The sequence below is a fragment of the Colossoma macropomum genome, unplaced genomic scaffold (assembly GCF_904425465.1).
Source record: "Colossoma macropomum unplaced genomic scaffold, Colossoma_macropomum, whole genome shotgun sequence".
NCBI classification, from domain to species: Eukaryota; Metazoa; Chordata; class Actinopteri; order Characiformes; family Serrasalmidae; genus Colossoma; species Colossoma macropomum.
In genome coordinates this window covers 8,090,973-8,113,684 of record NW_023494789.1, presented here as the reverse complement: position 1 = coordinate 8,113,684, position 22,712 = coordinate 8,090,973, and the positions used below count along the sequence as shown (strand labels likewise).

The following is a 22,712-nucleotide window of genomic DNA, read 5'->3' as shown; positions in this document are numbered from 1 at the left end:
AGTGAAACAATTAAAATACCCAAAACACTTTAGCTACAATATTTATCTGAATGTGAAATCTTACTGTTTACACAAGCACTAATAACATTCCACTCTTATGGACTGATTGTACCATTATTAGAATATATTGTTAATACTTGCAACGTACTAACTCAATGGGCTCCTACTCAAAATGCTTGTAAATTCAAGAGAACTACAGTCAGTAAAAACGTTCAAAGGAACAAAGACAGCAGGTCAAACAAAAACAAAAAGCAGCCCGTTCTAAAAATCTAGTCACTTTATTAAGTGAAACTGCTGAGTGAAGAGTATGATCTTAAAAATGAGATTTTTAATAAATACATGTCGTCTTAGAACAGTAACATGACATTTAAACAAAACCTGGTAACGGTTTGTCCCCTATATGCATGTACAAACTTTGTACCACTTGTACCACTGTAGTTTATACTCCATTTTTAACCTCAACAATCATGTGTGTGGCTTTAAGGCCCAAGTCAGTTTGAGTGTACTTCGCATTAATCTGTAAAAAACTGGTCTTTTACACTCAGATGAACCTAATGTAACTAGTTCTAATGAAACCATTAAGCAACAGACATAGATGGATACAAAAACCTGTAGTGTGTGTGTGCCAAAAATGGATGAAGCAAACACTGAACTATGGGGACTGGTCAATATTACAAGGCACAAGATTAATATACAAACATTTTTGGCCATTGCAGAGATTAAAAAAAAAAAAAAAAAGGTTACTATTTTCTCATCATCAAAAATGTCATCAATAAAATTTTCTCCATCAATATTCAAGATAAGAAATGTCCTTAGTGTTCAAACAAAATGTAAAAAAAGGAGGCACCAGACAGTTATTTTAAAAACCTCTTTTGAATATTAAAAAAAAGTCGTTTGAAGTTGAAGTCATGCAAAAGAGTTCAGAGAGAAGTGTAGACAAAGTCAGGGCCAAAGTTCAAGTATTTAAGTGTCATAAGGCAAGCTTTTTTTGGTGTAAGTGGATTATCTGAGCAAGCTCATCCTGTGTTTCTCCACTGGGTAATGTCCTTCAGAACGGTCACACTTTTTTAATCCACACTGTAGTTCATGACCTGTAGTGTGTCTCACAATCCTGACTGATTATTATCCATACTGACGCCGTTTCACACCGTCGTTTCTCCCTGGCCATTTCCCAGGCGTTTGTAAAACCTGCGCCACGACTGAAGGGTCTTCCCGGACCAGATCCAGAACCCAGACGTGATTCCCACAATCATGGTCATGAGGTATTTAATCATGAAGACGGTAAAATCCGGTGACATGGGTGCGAAGTTGGAGGCCGGGCAAGGCACAGCGAAGCGCTTACATGTCTGCATGTGCCACGTCTTCTCCCACTGCTCACGAAACGCCTGCTCGTAGAAGTAGCAGGCGATGACGATGGTAGCTGGAACGGTGTAAAGTACACTGAACACGCCAATCCTCACCATCAGCTTCTCCAGCTTCTCCGTTTTGGTACCATCGTGCTTCATGATGGTCCTGATCCGGAAGAGCGACACGAAGCCAGCCAGCAGGAAGGACGTGCCGATGAAGAGGTACACAAACAGCGGGGCGAGGACGAAACCACGCAACGCATCTACGTTGTAGATTCCCACAAAGCACACGCCCGTCAGCAGGTCGCCATCCACCTGGCCCAGGGCGAGGATGGTGATGGTCTTCACAGCAGGCACGGCCCACGCCGCCAAGTGGAAGTACTGCGAGTTGGCCTCAATGGCCTCATGGCCCCACTTCATGCCAGCTGAGAGGAACCAGGTGAGGGAGAGGATCACCCACCAGATGGAGCTGGCCATGCCAAAAAAATAGAGAATCATGAATAGGATAGTGCATCCCTCCTTTTTAGTACCCTGAGCCACAGTCTTATACGCGTCCTCCCTGAACTTATCGATGCACACCACTTTGTCCTCCAGGAGAAATCCGATGACGTAGGCCACCGCCACCATGAAGTAGCAGCCAGAGAGGAAAATGATGGGCCTCTCTGGATAGCGAAACCGGCGCATGTCCACAAGGTAGGTGAGGACCGTGAACAGGGTGCTCACACAGCACAGGATGGACCAGATCCCAACCCAGAGGCGGCCAAATTTCACCTCCTCCTCCCTGAAGTACATGAGGCCGTGTGATTGCGAGTGCTCGCAGGGCGCCCCGCAATCCTTGGCCCCCAAGAATTTGTAGTTGAGGTAGGAAGGCACGGCAAGCTGAAGGGGGCACATGAAAGGCTGGCCAGGCCATTCCGTGCCTGGGCGCGGCGTAAAGTGACCTGGCGCTAGCAGCGTGGGTTCTGACGTGGGGCTGCTGGGGTCTGAAGTGTTCTGGCCCACGCAGATTTCCCCAGCACCGTGCACGGGGAAAGCCTCACAGCGCAGACGCTCAGGCCACTGGAAGCCAAACTTGTTCATGAGCGCCTCACAGCCATGGCGGGCACGCTCGCACAGTGACCGGCACGGTGGGATGGCCTGCTCCAGCACGGTGCACACGGGCGCATACATGGAGCACAGGAAAAACTTGAGGTCCGCCGAGCACTGCACTTTGACCAGTGGGTAGAACTGGTGCACCTCCAGGCCAGCATCCTCTTGGTTTGCGTGCCCCAACAGGTTGGGCATAATGGTCTGGTTGTACTGGATGTCCGTACAGAGAGGGATGGAGATGGGCTGGCAGAAGCCATGCTCGGGCACCGAGATGCCCTTCTCGCCGTGGTGCTGGCCAGCACCACAGCAGAGCAAAAGGGCAAGCACGCAGAGCGCCGCCTGGCTCGAACAACTGGCTCTCCAAAGCGCCATCATCGGCAGTCTGGAAGGCAACGAGACACGGTGCACAGAGCTTTTAACACAACAGCTACACTAAAAATACACAAAAGGTGTTTTTTCAGCTTCAAACCCAGAAACGTGTAATACCACCCACCCCACTGACCGACTAACTGCAGTTAGCGAAACTTTGGAGAAAGTTTTAGCCCCCCTCCACGTTTTATACTCCATTATTGTAGACTTGGACCGCCTCTTGTGAATAATCACTAGCTAACAGTTTACGAGGCTGAAGTTTGCCCTCTATTTGCCAGCTTCTTGCTCGAATTCCCCCGTTCCACCTTAAACGATGCAGCGGTTAAAACTGTTGGTTGGCAAAATTACATTAACTGCTGCACCATTTAAGGTAGAACGGGAAAATTCGAACAAGAAGCTGGCAAATAAGAAACTGACTTCAGGTTCTCGTCCTTTTCCCCGTCTATAGATATATATATATATATAGCTATTTAAAAAAGAAGCAATTAAAAAAGAAACACTTACAGAAAACGTAGCCGATGAAAAACGGGCTTTACGACCGACAATCCGTGTCTACGCTGGCCGGGAATCGCAGATGCAGCTAGCCGATCCCTCGTGGTTCGTTACTCACAAACCCAACGTCCAGCTCGCTGATTTTTCACTCAGGTAGCGCATTCGTGGCCCGTTTTCGCGACTCCTTCGGACATTTCATCGTAGGCGTCGAGGGATCTCCGTCTCCTCTATCCTCCGGAATCACGCGTCGCCGCTAAAAACCGCTTTCAAACTGAGCCTTTTTTCCAAAATTTCCAACTTTACCTCAGTTAAAGTTGATAGAGACTCCACATTGCCCTCGCTCTGATGAGACGGTTTCCAGACGCCCCTTCATTCAAGCTCTGCGGCGCGTCTCTCCGTGGGGCGGCTTGAAACCCTCCGGCATCCTGACCAATGGGAAGGTTTGTTTTTCTTAGCGCGCCGTTCCTGATTGGCGAAGTGGGAGCGCATCAAAAAGGGCGTGACCACTGGAAATCTCTTTATTTTTTCTTTTCTCAAATCTTAGATTGAAACGTACAGTGGGCACAAAAAGTATCTGGACATTTGTGACACACTTAGAAATGTATTAAGTGTCAAACCAGAAAGTACACTTGGATTTATATTTGTGTGTGAGATATATAGAAGTACATTAAGCAAAGAAAACAAAACAAAACAAAAACAGACCGGCCCTTTCGACTGTATTAGATAAACACATTTCATACTTCTATTACATTTTCACCTTTACATAATTTAAAGGTCCCACACAAAGTGTATGTGCAAGCCAAACACCGTGTATAGCTGTGTGTGAAAGTCCTCTACAGAGAACACACTTCTGTACAATTTAATACACTATTAATGTTTATTTGCTGAATTTAACATACTGGAAAAAAGTAAAACATAGTAAAACAACGTGGCCCATTTTATGTCTAGGATGTTAAATAGACACAAAACAGTTCTACAAAGTGCTGGTCAGTGCTTTATGTTGAGAATGGGCAAAACCACTGATTTTCTTTACGATTCACAAGTATTGTGAATGCGCCCATGATATCAATTCCAATGCTTTGAAAACCTTCCTGTACCCGTAAAAAGGGAGATCTTTGTGAAGGTGACCATTGGTAAAGACAAATATCAACAAAAATGCACTTAAAAGTTTTGATGATTAATGAGTCCTCACTAAATTGTCCAGTCTAAGCCTTCACATGCAAACTCAGTGACCTGTTATCATCACATTGTGCTCCTTGCAGTTTTTAAATAAGTGAATATTTCTTCACTTTAATTCAAAAACATATTTCAGTGTTTAAGGGAAAAACTTGCTGTTGATATTTTTATGTAAAGGTCGATTCTCAGAAGTAAACATCATGATCTGAAGAAACAATACTTTCTGTCTGCCCCTAGTTTATTACAACAGACTGTAGCTAAGCATTCAGTGGCATATTTAGAAATGTAGTCCTTTATTATGTGGAACATGTTATCTCTTCGCCTAACTGGGATTTTTTCAGCATGCAACCCGAAGCCATTTGTCGACAGAAAGGCGCTGCCATTAATTATCACACTAACAAAATAAAAGTGTGGCTATTTGAAGCTAAAATGATGGGAAAACAGGAAAATATGTGACATTGTGAGGACATTTCGTTGGTCCATATATTCATATTACTTTGTTTTAGGAATAGCAGTAGCTTTAATTTGGAACAGCTGGATTTCCATTTACTGAGAGTAAGATTAGGGTTACATTTAGATGCTACAGAAATCAATGGACATACTCAACAAAGATACAAACCTTTGTGTGTATGTGTGTGTGTGCTTGCTTGTTTGAAAAATGCCTGGCCAGGGGTTGAAGACCACAGGCTGGGTCAGTGACTGTTGTAATAATGGCTTTATTTATAGAGAAGTTCAGTGCTGGGAGTCATTGGTAAATCACCACGGTATGTTAGGACTGGGCCTCAGCTGCCAAGAACGCTCAACCCGTGACTGGAAACACAGATGACCTGAGATCCAAGAGCGCAGTTTACTTTTGTTATTACTGAGCATCTCTAATTAGTGTCAGAGACTCCATACAAGAGTCTGGAGCAACAACAGTTTGTGACAGAAGCTTGTGCTCCACATGCCTTAATGGATGTTTTTGCGTTCTGAACAGTATGTAAAGAGTAGCCGTGTCTCATAGTACGTCATTACAGGCCATCAGGACGTGATCAGATTAGGGAAAGGGGAACATGGTTCAGATGCTAGACTGTGATTTCCTTTCTAGCCAATCGAATGACTCCAGGGCCGTAATAAGGCAGGAGCTCTTGTCGTCAATCAGACCTTGTCTGTGGTTCATGGTGGTGACAAGGTGGGAGTTACTGCTGTCCGCCAAATTTCGTCTGTGGTTCATGGTGGACGGCACCACTCAAAGTTAGGCCAGTTGTGCTCACAGTGAAATTATATGGTATGCAGATTTTCATGGTGGACCTGAATGTAACTGACAGATAATGTTCACAATAGGCCCTAAAAGGGGAGGGTACTTCTCAGTATTGCACACATACACATACAGATATCTCACTTTCATCTTTTGGAAAACTACTAACTTTCATAGCTCCCTCTTTGCCAGTACTCCTCCCCTCCCCCCTCTCTTTGGTACAGTATAGAACAGGTTTGATCACTGCAAAGCCATGCTGCATTGCAACACCTCAGCTCCAGCTGGGAATGGTTTCAACACAGGGACACGGGTCTGAAAGAAAAGCCTTTCAAAGACAACAGAGCATGCAATGGCTGAATACTGTGTGTGTGTGTGTGTGTGTGTGTGTGTGTGTGTGTGTGTGCGCTTCATTCCTTAATTTCACTGCAGAACGTCAGTCATCATAGTGTCATAACTGTTTGGAAGACTTCTCAATACAGTATTTTCTTAATTTCAATACAGCCATTTCTTCTTTCTCAGACTATGTGGTTACAAAACTTTAAAATAGTTCAAAAAACAACAAAGTTACCACATCCTCTACAGGGGACAAACTTATATATGGCATTTCTCTGCAAATTCAGAGTTTTTCTGCATTTATTTATTTCAGAGTTGAGAGTTTGACATATTGGAACAAAATTAAATATGAAGTGAGTCATAACTGTTGCACAGGCCATATTTTTTGTCCAGTATGTTAAATTTAGCATTTAAACAGCAGTTGTGATTAAAATGTGCAGGAGTGTGTTGTCTGTAGAGGATGTGTTAACATATTTTAACTTAGAAAATCAACAAACCAACAAACGTCATTTGACCAGGGGTGCCCAAACCTTTGCACATCGTACACGTAGCAGCCCCAAAAAAGTACTTTGAAGCTTTAAACATTTGTAAACTTAGTTCTTTGGAGCACTTTTTAACATCCTATTAACAGTATATTTGACCAGGGGTGCCAAACTTTTGCACTTTACTGTATATGTCACTGCTGTCCAAAAAAAAAAAAACCCAGTATGTTAATTGTTTTTCGATTTTTCGGCATCTCATTTGAACACAGCAGGTGTCCTTTATATTGTGTGAACATTTGTGTGAACATTGAGGAATGGACCAATAGAAACGCTCCAGAGTTGCTTGGAATAAAATGCACATTAACTTGCATTAAAAGTTGAAAATGTTATTGATTGTCCATCGGTAGTCTCCGATTTAGAGTAATACTGCTAAACCCAGTGTGGGGAAGAGTAGGTGGTCTGGCACTGACATAACACTGAAATCTCATGAAATCACTAGCAAAAGTTAGCATCAATGTTGATCATGTTGATAAAAAGGCTTCTATATAGGATAAATTTCAGCATTAAACATTGCTTTGTTCAAATAAAAGCTTCTGTCAGCCTATGGAATTACTAGAATAGCCCGTGCTCTTCTTTATGTAAAGGCTACATGCAAATTCAACTAAGCTAACAGGATTTGTTAATGAAATACAGGAGATCATACAGAAATACAGGAGCTGCAGACAACAAAAACCAGGATGCATCTAAATGCAATTCTCAATTTAGAAAAGTCAATGGAACCAGACGTTTTTTCCAAGTAATGGTCATGCTGGTTGACCTGCATACCAGCAACCAAAACACAACGTATGCTGATTTCAATGGTGACCAGCATATTAATTTTTCTATCGCTGCTGACCACCATAGCAGTATCCAGAACACAATGTACGCTGGTTTTCATGGTCTTTCTAGCAATGAAATACATAATTTCTGCATTAACTTCCATTAAAAGTTAAGTCCTGTAAAGTTACCATCTTTTCTTGACAATATTTTTATATCTCTTTCTTCATTTTATGGCATTTTGCATAAGTATTTGCACGATGTTTGGCAGACATCACTGTGTTTATGATTATATTTTGAAGTTTTCCAGGTATATGTAAGTAAATGCTATAAGTAATGCTCTCTTTCTCTGTGTCTCTCCCTCTGTCTCTCTCTCTCTATCTCTCTCTCTCTCTCTCTCCACACACTCTGACGACAATGTGTCACTCTTCACACTGCTCCGCAGTTTCCTCAGTGCCAGAGAACCATTTGCTCTTCCTGTGCAACTGGCCCATGTGTGCTGGGAACGAGCGCTGCTCCGATTAATTTGTTACATATCACTGATGGTAGTGAAGGGTAAATGGCTTATTCTCGTGTTAGCCTAAACTGTGCAAACCATGTAGACCTCATGAGAAAAGCGCTAACTCAGTGCAAGGTCATAAATTCAACCTGCAAACTGAGCACATGATGGTGTCTGCTGTATGTTAACAGTGTGGGCTGGTTCCATGTTTTGGGAAAAAATTGTATAGTACAGTAAAGAATACACACTTTAAAAAGATGGTTCTTTAGTAAAGGCAGTGGTTCTATTTAGAACCATTAAATGGTTAAATGGTTCTTCGCATGGTAAAATTGTTCTTCAGATTGATGGAGGATGTACATGGTTCTATATAGAACCTTTTTGAAAAAAGCACCACAAAGGGGTTCTGCTGTTGTTACAAGCTTGACATTGCAACAATAGAAGAACCCTTGTTGGTGCTATATATAAACATCCATCAGTCTGAGGAACCATTCCACCATGCAAACCGTTTAAGCATGAAATAGTTCTATATAGAACCATTGCCTTTACTAAAGAACCCTTGAAGAACCATCAACTACACCACCAAGTGTGTAGTAAAGTATACTATAGTATAGTACTGGTCATTTAAGCTAACTGAGGTCATAGCTTGCTAGCAGAAGCAACATGTCTGCAAAACCACATCGAAGCATGTTTTTATAAGAAGTCAAAGGTCTCCAAAACAATAATTAGCGGCCAATGCTACCCCTGACCCTAACTGTTTCTTTATGTCCGAGTTTATAAAGCCTCTCACTCTCTGTTTGTCCCTCTCTGTCTGGAGGTCACTGAAAGGTCAGAAGATTGCTTACCACTCAGTACTAATATGCTTGGATTCTGAAACATGCAGTTCTAAGTCATTCACACATAGAGGCTGAAAACCCAACAATGCATCTTTCTTTCCCCTCCTGACCCATCCAGCTCATGCTTGTGACTTGCATTCCTGCAGTTTGTGGCTATTAGATGCTCATTTTTTAACAATGTAGGTGTAGCACCGTTAATTCTAGGTCTGTTTTCTGTTTGCCACCATCTGCTGAAACTGTTGCATGGCAGCCTTTAAGAAAAAAATAACAATACAGTGTCCTGCCCGCTCGCTCACTCATTCTGAGATGGTGATGAATCACTCAGAATGGCCTGGTGCACTCTGGGTAATCCCTGTAATTTATTTTCTCCTCTCTCGGAACTATAGCTGAAGCCCCGAGGAGTAAACAGACTAGGCCGAGAAGTCAAACAGAGCCACCAGGCCAAGTCCATTTTAGGCAAAACAGTGCACGCCAGCTCCGGCTGTGTATAAGTATTGGTAACAGGTTGGTATACATTTTACTTGATCTCAGTCCAGTCTTGATCTCATTTACCCACTGCTTCTTTGTCTTTCTCCCTCTCCCTCTCCCTCTCTCTCTCTCTCTCACTCTGTCTTTCTCTCTCTCTCTCTCCATCTCCCTCTCCCTCTCTCTCTCTCTCTCTCTCTCTCTCTCTCTCTTTCTCTCTCTCTCTCTCTCTCTCTCTCTCTTTCTCTCTTCCAAATACAAATGCAATCATATGCTGCTGTAACATGCGCAACTCATCAGTGGCTCACTGTTGATCATGATGATCCAGCGGGGGTGGATGTATTATAACATGACCCAAGGAAGAGCCAGGTGAGTGGCTGGAGGCACCCAAGCTCCAGATGGTCTAAATCTGTCCACAGTTTACTGGTGCCCTTGTGTATATAGTAAAGGCCTAGCATACAGATCCTATGTGTCATTAAAAGATTCATGAGCTACATGTTTCGGATTTATAAAAGCCACATATATCATTGTAAGTTGAAGGGTAATGCAGCATCGACTAAATATGAACTGCTACTCTGAATCTTAAATGGTCCTAATGTAGAGCCTTGAGGAACGCCCTGCTTTACCTTTCGTGCAGGGCATGATTTACAAAGTAGCAGACATTCACAGAGTAATTTGTATATGTGTGGGTGTATGGGCATGTATATATTTGTGGTTATGTGTGGGTACCATATGTTTATGTGCACTAGCATCGGTCCTGCTCACTGAACTCCCAACCTTGACCCCTGGTGCCTTCCTTAACTTGTTCCCATAGTAACCGCCACGGAGCTCTTACAGGAATCTTTGGACGCTTTCAGAACTGTTTTTTTTTTCTTACTTCTCGGCTTCTCTGTCTCTCTGACTTTCCGTCCTCCAGTGGTTTCATTCACTTTCATCCCCCCAGCTCGCTCTCTCACTCTTTCTGTCTCTTGTTCTCCCACTCTAAATTAACCCTCCGTCATTTCGCATTCCATCTCAGAGAAAGTGAAGCTGACGAAAGCCAGATGACGGTCTCGTCCTCAAGCATTCATCCCACCCTGATCCCCCCGTTCCATCACTCTCTCCGTTCTCTCGTCCGCCCTCGTACTCCTCCATTACTCTGCTCATCCTCCTTCTCATTCCTCTACTCATTCTTTTAAGACTCCAGGAGTAAGGATGTTTCTTTTAAACCAAATAATTCAAACCCCATTCTTTCCTTTTACCAACACAACAATCCTCATGTTACATCTCCATAATTGGAATACACCAGTGTTTTTCAACATAATCTCTATCTACTGCATCAGTAGCATTCGAACAATTACAGTGGACAGTAATTTCTCTGTATTTAGAAAACAACAGAAAACGTTTTGACTAAAAGCACCCACCCATTGGCTTCTATTACAAGCGTTTTGAAGTAAACAGGTTTTACTAAAACGACTGTGTATGGTAATCAACTGCAGGCTACAGATGCAGCAGCTTAGTCTTCTTATTAGCCGCAAATATTGCAATTGCAATGTACAAAAGTAAAACCCGCTAAAAACCTGTTAATTTTAACACAGATTCAGATAACAAGCCTTTCATTACAGAACAACTGTCAGTCTGGAAGACAGAACTGAAATGCTACATGCAGTAATGTTTAAAGCAAGGAGGCAAAGCAGCTTGAAACGGTTAGTGTGCAGGGTTGGAATGTAAAGGAATAGCAGTATTGGGAATACATATTCAGAACACAGAAATTAAAAATCTATTTTCAGTCCAATTTACATTTTTTAAAGGCAGTATTCAGAACAAAGTACCTTTACAAGGAGAATTTTAGGAGAATACTTTTAGAACACTCACACACTAAATTTAAAAATATATACCATCTTTAAAACAAACACCATCAGTGCTTGTTTATGAACTATTTTAAAATCAATGCACAGCATGTAAAGACTCTAAACTCTAGAGAAAAACTCAAAGAACGACTTCTTTACAAACACAGAAGCTTCTGTTAAGCCTAGCTAGACTAATGAATCAATATTCTCAGCATTACTAAGATCTCCTAAACCCTGAGTGGACTGATAAATCAATGTAATGATCAGTTATTAATCTCAGTGTTACTGAGCTCTGATAAAGCCTGAGTGGACTGATAAATCAATGTGATGATCAGTTATTAATCTCAGTGTTACTGAGCTCTGATAAAGCCTGAGTGGACTGATAAATCAATGTGATGATCAGTTATTAATCTCAGCGTTACTGAGCTCTGCTAAAGCCTGAGTAGACTGATAAATCAATGTGATGATCAGTTATTAATCTCAGTGTTACTGAGCTCTACTAAAGCCTGAGTAGACTGATAAATCAATGTGATGATCAGTTACTAATCTCAGTGTTACTGAGCTCTGCTAAAGTCTGAGTAGACTGATAAATCAATGTGATGATCAGTTATTAATCTCAGTGTTACTGAGCTCTGCTAAAGCCTGAGTAGACTGATGAATCAATATGATGATCAGTTATTAATCTCAGTGTTACTGAGCAGTTTTGAAGGATGATGGAACTGAACAGTCTCTTCAGTAGTGGCCACGTTCACAAGTGATATGTTTAGTATCTGTGTTGTACTGAACTCGTGCAGTGATTTTTTTGGGAAGTTCGATACATACCATTAACTGAACATCACATAGCTAATCACTTTATAGTCAAATTTGCAAGACTGAATTTAATTGTGTCTCTTTACTGAACTGTATGAAACGTCAGTGTGTTTTGCATTAAGTCTAACAGTGCCTTTTAAGTGTATTCCCAATCGAAGCCTCTCGTGCATTATTGTGTAATTACAGGCAGTGTGTGTGTAGGGCAGTGCAGGTCTGCAGTACAGCGATTTAAATTATTGCCATATGAACTTCATCATCTCCCAGAGAGATTGCACATGTGTTTCCCAGCAGTGAAGCAGACATATAGTGAGTGAAGAGCAGACCACACTCCTCTGACCTCTCCTGTCCTTGTGCTAAATATAGGGCCAGACTCGACGAAACCCAATTTAGCTTAGGCCATGGAGCTCCCTTGGTCCCCCATGATGTGTCCCACTGCTTATGTACCAATAAAGGCTGCAGCCAGTGGTAACATTTATCACTGACTCTTCATTAGTGATGACTGCTGAAAGACACATTGAGGTTAAGCAGAGCATCACACTACAGGAGTCAAGCTGATGCAACTGTCAGTAAGACTAAACATTCAGAGCCAGTGTGATTGTGCAAGATACAGTGAGAGTGGCCCACACTCCAAATGTTTTGTCATGAGGTACTTTTTTTTAGCTAATACCTATTATTCATAGCCAGTACAATACATTCATAAACAATGCCCTCCACAAATAATGGCACCCCTGGTAAACAAGAGCAAAATATACTGTAAAAAAAAATCTTTATTGCTCGTTCTTTTGATTTTTCATTCAAACTATTAATAGAAGTTTACCTGAACGCTTAGGAACTCTTAAACGGTCAGCCATGACTTCCTGTCTCACTGGAGTATAAATATGAGTTTTTAAATCATAATCTGACTGCCTCAGCCAGGAAGCTAAAACTGGGCCGTGGTTGGATCTTCCAGCAGGACAATGATTTAAAGCACACCTCAAAATCAACAAAAAAAGGTTCACTGACCACAGAATTAAGGCTTTGCCATGGCCACCCCAGCCCCCTAACCTAAACCCCATAGAAAACCCATGGGATAAGTTGAAGAGGAGAGTTCACAGTGTGGAGCTTAGAATCTGAAGGATCCTTCGCCACATGTCCTCCAGTCTCATTAAGCATAAGCATGTTATCTTTGCAAAGGGAGGCTGCACAAAGTATTAAATGAAGGGGTGCCGATAATTGTGGCACACATAGATTTGAGCAAAATATTTATTTGGCTTTTTATTGTGCCGGCCACTGATTCAACAATGTAACTCTTTCTAATGCTTTCCAGACTATTTAACCCCTCAACATTCCAGACTGATTACATACTAAGGCTTATTATTCATGAACTACAGGTACTTCAATGCTAACTAATGGAGCTGTTCTTAGGTTATAGACGTGTGTAGTAAACCTTTGGGCCCATGGCTTGGTAAGGGGTTAAACTTTTGGATTTTTGCTTAATCATAGCCTAGCGTGGTTGTTAAAACTTTGTGGTGACTTCATCACTCTGATGGTAAACTTCAATATGAGTGAGGTTTACTTTCAACAAGGCCGGCCACATTTAAGCGTCACTGAGTTCAATCAGCTGGATATCATTATAAATTCAGTTAGGATCAGTTGTTGCTTGAGTAACTAAGGGGGTGATTACTTTTTCACACTGCTGATTTGCATGTCATGTTTGAAAACGTTCTTTTGGTCTTGTGTTACATTTTGCTCAAAGATCTAAAACCATTCATTGTGAAAAATATGCGATAATAGAGAAAATCAGGAAGGGGTAAATACTTTTTCACAGAACTGTATTGTTATACATTAAGCTGCCTGGGGACAGCAAGTGAAAATTAACCATTTGGCATATTTATGGTACTGTACAATAGTCAGTGACCACCCTTCGTTTATTTTATTTCCACTCAAAATGGCCATTAAGTACAAGTTATTCATTTTTAAGAGATGTTTCTGATGTGATTGTATGTAAGATAATCCAGCTGCATAAGGAAGAACACAGTCAAAGGAAAATAAGTGAAAAAACGGGGTTCAAAAATTTATAAAAGATATTTTTGCACTAAAACACCTACACACCTTGAGATGCGAAGTACAGTTTTATAGAGTAATGAGTCTCAAATTGTAGTTGAGAATCACAAAATGCAACCAACTTCTAAGACTAAACTTTGCAGGTGTGGAAAATATCCCTGCAGATTTCTTTAATAAAATGAAAGCAAGTCTCCTAAAAAGAACGGAAGTAACCACAGAGTGGAGACACTAAATACCGAAAACTTACATCATATAGATAAAGATTTTCTGATGAGGTCTGAAAAAATTAATAAAGAATGAATAAATTAATGGCCGTTTTGGCTGGAAATTAAAGAGACGAAGGGTGGTCACAATACTGTACATTGTGACCCAATTCCTGGATTTCATCCTCGCTCGGGATTTGGGCCCCGCCTTTCTGCTGGCTCTCGCAGTCTTCAACAGGGCCCGGGGGACGGGCGACTGGCACACAAATATGGTACGTAAAGTGGTAAAACTATTAATGTCTAATAATTACCAATAATTACAAAAGGGGCTGAATTAGGTGGGGTTATACTGCAGGTCATAGTTTAATGTCTAACACTAAGAGATAATAACACTATAATTCTAATTGCTGTAATTTTCATGGGTTTTTCCCCTGTATATCCACTCTGACCTACAGTATGCCTCCTTTATTCAGACCACATCTCAGAAACCAGGGAATGTGAGCCAGTTGATACAGATCAGCAGGGGTTCCCCTTCGACAAAAGCAGGAATGACAGAAGGTGTAAATGAGTCCATGAAAGACAAAAGAGCTCTCCCTTCCAAATCCCATTATCTTAGAGGAAACCTGCGCCCCTCCGCAAGCCCCTAACCGCTGGGCCTCTTTCTCTCTCGCCCTCTAAATCACTCTATCATTTGCATGCTAAGTACGGGTGGGTATTCTGTTGGTAATGCCCATAGGCCAGTGATAAGCAGATTGAATTAACAGTTGAGTGGGGAAGGGGGGAGCTATTGTCAACAGATTCAATCTCACAGGGAGATGGGAGAAGGGAGAGAGCGGAACGAAGGTCGCCGTAGAAAACAAAGCCTTTCTGAAGACTTTTCAGTGTGGATACAGTGCTGGAATGTTATTCTTAGCTTTCTCTTCTCGCGGCCGGCAGTGGACATTCTGAGAGATCCAAAAGGACGGGTTTGTTGTTGAAAACGGGAGGAGCAGGGGATGGCAGGCTTCATTCTTCACGTGTTCGGGTCTTTTCTCACACTTTGCCTTCCATGCTAGCTGAGATGAAAGCCCAAACAAGCCCCCCACCCCCCCACCCCCATTTGACCCACCCACCCCACCTTGTTTTACACTTTACCCAGGACCCTCTGGCACGTTCCTGGGCAGAAGCTAAATCTAGCCCCAGGCTGTGAGGCCTACTCAATCTAGGGGTTGTGTGTGTGGTACCAGCTGTCTCTTGCATCTGTCTGAAGGAGCCGTGAATAAACAGAGAGAGATAAACAGCGCAGCGTGGAGACGCAGACCACACACCATGCCGACACACAATTGGTTAGCGCTAACGCGCAGTTACAACACAAGACAAATGCTACCGAAAACCTACAAATGTAATCCAGCGACCCGGACGCCTTCCTACTGTTTATTCGGAGTGTCTTGTGAGTTACTGCGACACTTAGTAGATTTCCATCAAGATACAGCTAAGGCTTCTGGGAAGGCCTGTGAAGTGCAGCCACAAGCATAGGGTGGTCAGATATTCCATAGTCCAGTACAGGATAGAGTGGTCAGGAGGATAGTGGGGGTCACACAAATGTTACTACATTGATTAGTTAACGTATATCTGAAGCGTTTTGTTCCAAAATGCTGTATATGCATTTGTAACAATTTTGGAAAAATTAGTGTTTGAAAAGAAAAACAGTTGACAGTTCTATTTCTCTAATTAGGTAGTATTAATCAAAATATAACATTGATATTTAACAACAGATATCATAAAAGAGAAAAGTCTTGAATGTGGCCTGTAATAATGGGTTTTAAAACTAAACCCTCCATTTGTTTGTTGGACCCTTTTTTTCCACATACACACTTGGGCACTACATGGATTAAACATGCTGTTCTATGTGTGTTTCACTACCATGGCTTTTCTCAAGCTTTGCATTAGGATTAGAGGGGCATTGCCCACTTTCACTTTCTCTCTAGTTTCTCTCCCACAAGCTCTGTCCAGTGTAGTCTACTGATTTAGTGGTGTTGCCCATGTCAGCTGTGTGTGTTTTGCTTATAAATGATGCTTCAGACTTGATGTACTTCAGTGATAAACAAATTCATGGCGTGGCAACAGCTGGATGTACCTGTTTTTATCAAGAGAGCCATAATGGAACTTTCCATTTACCAAGCTGCATTTTAATGAGAGGGCCGCAGCCACAGAGTCACGGCAACAGCGCATGAAAAAAACAAATAGCACACAAGCAGCTTTGCTTCAGGGTGGAACTAAGGATGGTTTGAAGGGTCAAACTAAGAAAATGTTTTAATGGCGTTACAAAATTATGCCATTCATATTTATTGAGGCATTAACTACCACACATTCTCTTGAACGTGGTCACATATTGACTGCAACAGCAGGTTAGTTCTCTAACATATCAATAGAAACAGAAAACCCTTAACAAGGCCTCGCAGATAAAGCAGCTAAAGTTTGCCAGGACTGGAGAAATCTTATCTCAAAGTCTAATATACACAGCTGTCTTCTTGGAGAACTTTTCGCTAAAACTGTATTCTCCAAATACAGTTTCAGCCAAAACGTGTCAACCAAGCTGTCGGTAACCTTATGGTGTTTGATAATATGGACTTCTCCTTTACTATTCTTGAACTTTATCACACAATTTATTTATAACAAATAAAAAGGGAGCACACAGTGAATTGTCACAGTGTTTAGCCAGTGTTTGATGTTTTCTTTCATGCCTAAGATAATATAAAAACAGAAAGTTACAGACTTCCATTACTTGATAGCCACATTAGCTTCGTAGCTTCAGTGCACTGCAAATTAAAATGTTAAATTATTACATTTTAGATAAACCTTAGATATAAAATATGTTGGCTGAGTATAATTAAATTTGTGATTTATTTATTAATAATTAAATGATAAATATAGCTTGGGTATAAAATATGTTTGGCTAAGTATAATTAAATTTATCATTTATTTATTTATTTATTATTAAATTCTAAATAAACCTTAGATATAAAATATGTTTGGCTGAGCGTTGTACTTCGTAATTTCCCCCACAACTTCTAGCTAACTTTGAGTGTGTGTGTGTGTGTGTGTGTGTGTGTGTGTGTGTGTAGGTGGAGGGGGTAACAAATACTAAATTAGCGAGCTTGGAGTGTAGTTAGCCGCTTACCTGCCCAGGACATTTGATTGGCTACAGCTCGTCTAGCCAGTTACCAAAACAAAATCAAAATGTGAAAACGTGTCACAAAGGCCAACAATGCTGATACAAAGGGTGAGGATAAACCCCCACATACATGCAGTTTGCTCGTAAACAGCTTCAAAATAAAAGAACAAGTGAATAATAAAACAACAAAATGACAACCCAAATAAAAAGAAGCACACAGTGAATTATCATAAAATAAATATGTATCTATCTATAATAAAGTTTAAGAATAGGAAAAGGGAAGTCCACATGAGCAAACACCATAGGGACACTGACAGCTTCGTCCAAACAGGCCCCTAAACCAGCAAAGTCAAAACTAAAGCATAACCGTAACACAAACCCCCCAAAAGAACAAAAACCAGAACAGATGGTGGTCAGAGACGTAGCTTGACCACATTCAACACAAGTGTGAATGTAATGCATTTTGTATATCCACATGGACAGGAATGTCACTGACCACTGCAGAAATCAGCAGTTGAAAGACAAATCTGTTGCTGTATTAAATGGTTTGACAGCATATAATAGTATCAGTTCGTAGTAACAATTTACAGCAGGTTACTGGAAGCAAAACAGAAACAAAGTATGTGTCAGTGTGCTTTTTAGCAGGAAAGTAAATAGCACATCAACACATACACTATATAGAAAAAAGTACTAGGACACCCACACATTACACCTACAGGTGTTTTTATGACATACTAAATCCACTGACATTAATATGGAGTTGATCCCCTGTGCGGCTATAACAGCTTCCACTCTTCTGGGAAGCTTTCTACAAGATTTTGGAGAGAGTCTGTGGGAATTCTTACTCATTCATCCAGAAGAGCCTCTGTGAGGTCAGACACTCATGTTGGACGAGAGGGCCTGGCTCACAATCTCCGTTCTAGTTCATCCCAAAGGTGTCTGATGGGGTTGCGGTCAGGGCTCTGTGAGAGCCAGTCAAGTTCTTCCACAACAGACTCACCCAGCCAGGCCTTTATGGGCCTTGCTTTGACAGCTCAGTCATGCTGGAACAGAAAAGGTTCTTCCCCAAACTGTTCCCACAAAGTTGGAAGAATAGAATTGTCCAAAATGTCTTGGTCTGCTGAAGCATTAGGATTTCCCTTCACTGGAACTAAGAGGCCTGAAAAACAACTGCATAGCATCATCCCTCTTCCACCAAACTTTACAGTTGGCACAATACAGTCAGGCAGGTAATGTTCTCCTGGAATTTGCCAAAGCCAGACTCGTCCATCAGACTGGCAGATAGAGGAGCGTGATTAGTCACTCCACACAATACATTTCCACTGCTCCAGAGTACTTTACACCACTCCATCTGATGCTTGGCATTGTGCTTGGTGATGTAAGGCTTGCATGCAGCTGCTTGGCCATGGAAACCCATGCCATGAGTTTTGTGCTGATGTTAATGCCTGAGGAGGTTTAAACTCTGCAGTTATTGAGTCAGCAGAGAGTTGAAAACTTTGATGCTCTATGCTCCTCAGCACTCAGCGACCCGCTCTGTAACTTTACATGGTCTGACACTTCGTGGCTGAGTTGCCATGGTTCCTAAATGCTCCCACTTTTCAATAATGCTAGTCACAGTTGATTGTGGAATATCTAGGAGGGAAGAAACCTCAGAGAACTGACTTCTTGCGACAGTGGCATCCTGTTACGGCACCACACTCGAATCCAGTGAGCTCTTTAGAATGACCCATTCTTTTACTAATGTTTGTAAAGGCAGACTGAATGGCTAGGTGCTTTGTTGGTAACACTTTATTTGGATAGTCCACTTTAGATGCTTTGTAGATGCTTAATTTACTTTGAAGATACATTCAACTAAATATCTACTAAATTGACCATCACTTTCTTTATTTCTAAACCTGGCCCTAATCATAACCCTAACCTTAACCTCAACCCAAAACCTAAACCCAACCCTCACACTAGTCCTAGCCCTAGCCCTGGTCCAAATCCTAACCCTAACCCCACCACTGTGTAGAATCAACTGAGTTTCAACAGATAGTTTGCTACCAATTTTAACATCTCTAGAGAATCTATAGGGGACAATAGTGGACTATCCAAATAAAGTGAGACCGCTTAATTTTAAACACCTGTATAAATGGGACTGAATGAAACACCTGAATTCGATGATTAAGCAATGTGTCCCAATACTTTTGTTCATATAGTGTGCTTTGTTTCTGTCTCAGATCTGGATACACATTTTAGTGTCCAAAGTAATCCAGATTCAGACATGAAACAAATTATCACAAGGGTAGACAAGCTTAGTGTGCACAAAGAAAACTCATCTAAACTATGCAACAGAACAATTTTGGAAGATAGTTCGGAACACCTAAAACGAAGCTGAAACACAGGACAGTCTCAAAAAATAGAGCACTGTCAGTCACGGCTGATAATCAGCACATGTTAGACGAGAAGCTTCACATGTGATTACTTATGTAAACGTAGCCATTTCGAGTGCAGAGGGAACGGCGGTGACAGTTAGACGGATGGTTCGGCCCCTGAGCTCTGCCTGCATCAGTCATCAGCGGCTCAGATAGGCTGACGTTCGAGCAGGCCTGGATCGGTTTCATCTTTTATGATCGGTAATGCAGATATTCCATCTAGCATATCTGTAAGAGGAGCCCAGCGGAACTTATAAATACATGCACTCACACGCATCCTTACACACACACACACACACACACACACACACACTCACACACACACAAATGTTTAGAGTCTTTGTGTTTGTGGTTGAATGTTCCCCTAGGCTGCTTCAATGTTACACCACCTCTATGAAATGGATCCACATTTCTGGCCTTGAGAAGGGCATACGTCTGTGTGTGAACACGTGTTTATACCATTTCCTCCTTGCAGTGCTCCAAAAACATCACTGCGTAAACTGTAAAGGCCCATATGTAGGCCCACCATTAGCAGGCCTCACTGCTAACTGTAAACATATTAGTTTCATAGCTGGGGAGAGTGGGGCATAACCTGACACGGGGTAAAATGTAACATGGATATTTTATGTGGCTAAACAGATTCAAGTTAACTCTGCTTTCGGGCATCTTCTTGCATTCCCATATCACTGTCACATGGAAATGTTCACATCAACCATACAGACAATAAACACAACTTTGTATTATAAAGGTACTGTTTTGTCATCAAGTTTTCTTCCAGTAACTGAGCTGTGTATATAAATCCGACTGGCTCTAATATAACACCATTTTGAAGCACGTACACAACTTACAGTGAGAGCAAGCCAAGCTAAAATACGGCCTCCGCATGGCGGTGGTAGTTTTGATGCAGTGTTACAACAAAGCCTCTCAAAATAAACAATAAGAGAACTTCATATCCACCCATATCAATAAAACAGTTACATTTGTGGAAGTTATTATGCACACATTCATAAAAATGTACCGCAGATGTCATCTTGAATAAAATATGTTTCAATTTTATTGATATACTGATATGTGCTGTTTACTTTGTGGTCAAAAAATAAAATTTCCATGTGACTCTTTTCACTAACTAAATTTTGTTATGCATATATTTTATTAGTTAAGGTTGGAGAGCTTGTCTGTTCAAACAACACAGAATTCTACTGAATTATGTGCAGTGAATTAATAATTTAGCATATTTGTCACATTTAACCGTTTCAGATCTACAAACAAAATGTAACATAAGACAAAGACAGCCTGAGTAAACACAAAACTTAGTTTTTAAATGATGGTTTTATTTAGTGAAGGAATAAGTTATCCAACACCACCTGGCCCTGTGTGAAAAAGTAAATATTACTCAGTGAAGCTGTTAACCAAAATGAGTTGATAACTGGGATCAATTGAACAACATGCAACCTTTTCCACAATGTAAAGTAACAAAAGTTCTCAAAAAGCAACATTATGCTGTGATCAACATCAGTTTTGAAAGGCATTTCTAAGGTTCTGGGACTCCACAGAACCACAGTGAGAGCTATTATCTCTAAATGGAGAGAACCTGGAACAGTGGTGAACCTTCTGAGAAATGGCCAGCCTACCAAAACTCCTCTAAGAGCACAGCAACGACTCATTCGGGAAGTCACTAAAGAAACCAGACAAACAGCTAAGGAACTGCAGGCCTTGCTTGCCTCATAGAAAGTCAGCTTTTATGATTCCACCACTAGAAAGAAATTGAGCAAAAATAGTATCCATTGGAGAATTGCAAGGCACCAAGGAACCAAGAGGAACATAAAGGCTGGTCTCACATTTGCCAAAAAACTTTGATGACCCCAAACATGGCCGTAACTAGTTATGAGGACACCGGGGCCTGGATCTCAGTAGTTTCAGAAGAGTTTTTTCACATCTCTGTTCAAAACATTTAGGGTGAAAACAGTGTTATTGTAATAATATGGTAGCCCACTCAGGGGCATAACCAAGGGTAGGCCTGGCGAAGCCTAGACCTACCCAGATCAATCACAGGCCAACCCAATCGAATGGGGATGGAATATTTATTAAGCTGATTTAAGATCACGACCTTTGATTTGTTTTTCTCGTGAGCTCTCACTGTATTATGGCCTCTACCTTATTTTCCCAGCCTTCAAGCTCACTGCTTAGCAATGATTGCTATCTGTAATTGTCTCAAGTCTTCAGTTTGTTATGAGCACTTGACAGGCCCATAACTAGCATAAGGACACCAAGGTCATTGGTATTTCTGAAAGGGTTTTATGAGATTCAGTGACACAACTACCCAATCAGCAGTCACTGGTTCTTAGCTGACCTCAAAACAGTTGTGGTTTGGCCATAGACAGAACTGCCCGCTCTGTTTATCACTGTATGAGATGCTATGCTACCTAGACTTTGGCTTCTTTAGATGTTCAGGTCTGCAGCATATATAGTATAGACTAAAATACCACATAGCTGTGATACACATGTGAGAGTTTATGAGGGTAATTAAAAGAATATGCAAACCTCATAATTTGTTGTTTTTATTTAAAGCACTCGTAAAGTTGCTAGCTGAATCAGCATGCTTTAGTCTAGTTCCAGTAGCTGCTCAGTTTAGGTTACAAGCTTATTATTTCCTATACTAGCCAGTAATGTATTTGATGCTGATGTATTGCATGGCTTACTCATAGCACACTACAACCAGGCCAAGAAAGCTCACTGTTAACATGTTATCATATCGATGGCATAGTTGCATGTAACACAATTAAGGAATCAACAGGTACATTTGGCTGTGTTATGTCTGGTTAACTGTATGAGTAGCCTACCTTGCCACCAGCTGGAGTTTGTAGAGACAGACTGTTATAATCTATTTTTAGTGTATGTTTCTTAGTAATCAGTGAGGACCAAGAAGCAAGAGATAAAAAGAGACCAGCACACAAAGAGAAAGAAACAAGTGTAAATGAAATAAAATCAATGTGAAACTATCACTACTTTCAGCTGAAACTAACTGCATAAATAAATAATTACATGATTAAGTAAATTAACAGAGTAACTGGAGAGAAATCAGTTTACTCACTTACTCGTTACTTAAGACGCTTATTCTCCTG

At 41.2% G+C, this 22,712-nt stretch overlaps 1 protein-coding gene across 1 annotated transcript; it reads right to left on the bottom strand.

Annotated features, from left to right (window-relative positions):
- Positions 1 to 831: 831 nt before the first annotated feature.
- Positions 832 to 3,677, bottom strand: fzd7b (frizzled class receptor 7b). Its single transcript, XM_036569978.1, has 2 exons — positions 3,309 to 3,677; positions 832 to 2,817 (listed from the first exon to the last, which is right to left on the bottom strand). Exon 2 carries the CDS (start codon positions 2,808 to 2,810, stop codon positions 1,143 to 1,145), a length of 1,668 nt encoding a protein of 555 aa, XP_036425871.1. The 5' UTR covers positions 2,811 to 2,817; positions 3,309 to 3,677; the 3' UTR covers positions 832 to 1,142.
- Positions 3,678 to 22,712: the final 19,035 nt, after the last annotated feature.

Coding starts and splice junctions, on each gene's coding strand:
- fzd7b (XM_036569978.1), bottom strand. CDS start 2,810: ATGATGGCGCTTTGGAGAGCCAGTTGTTCGAGCCAGGCGGCGCTCTGC.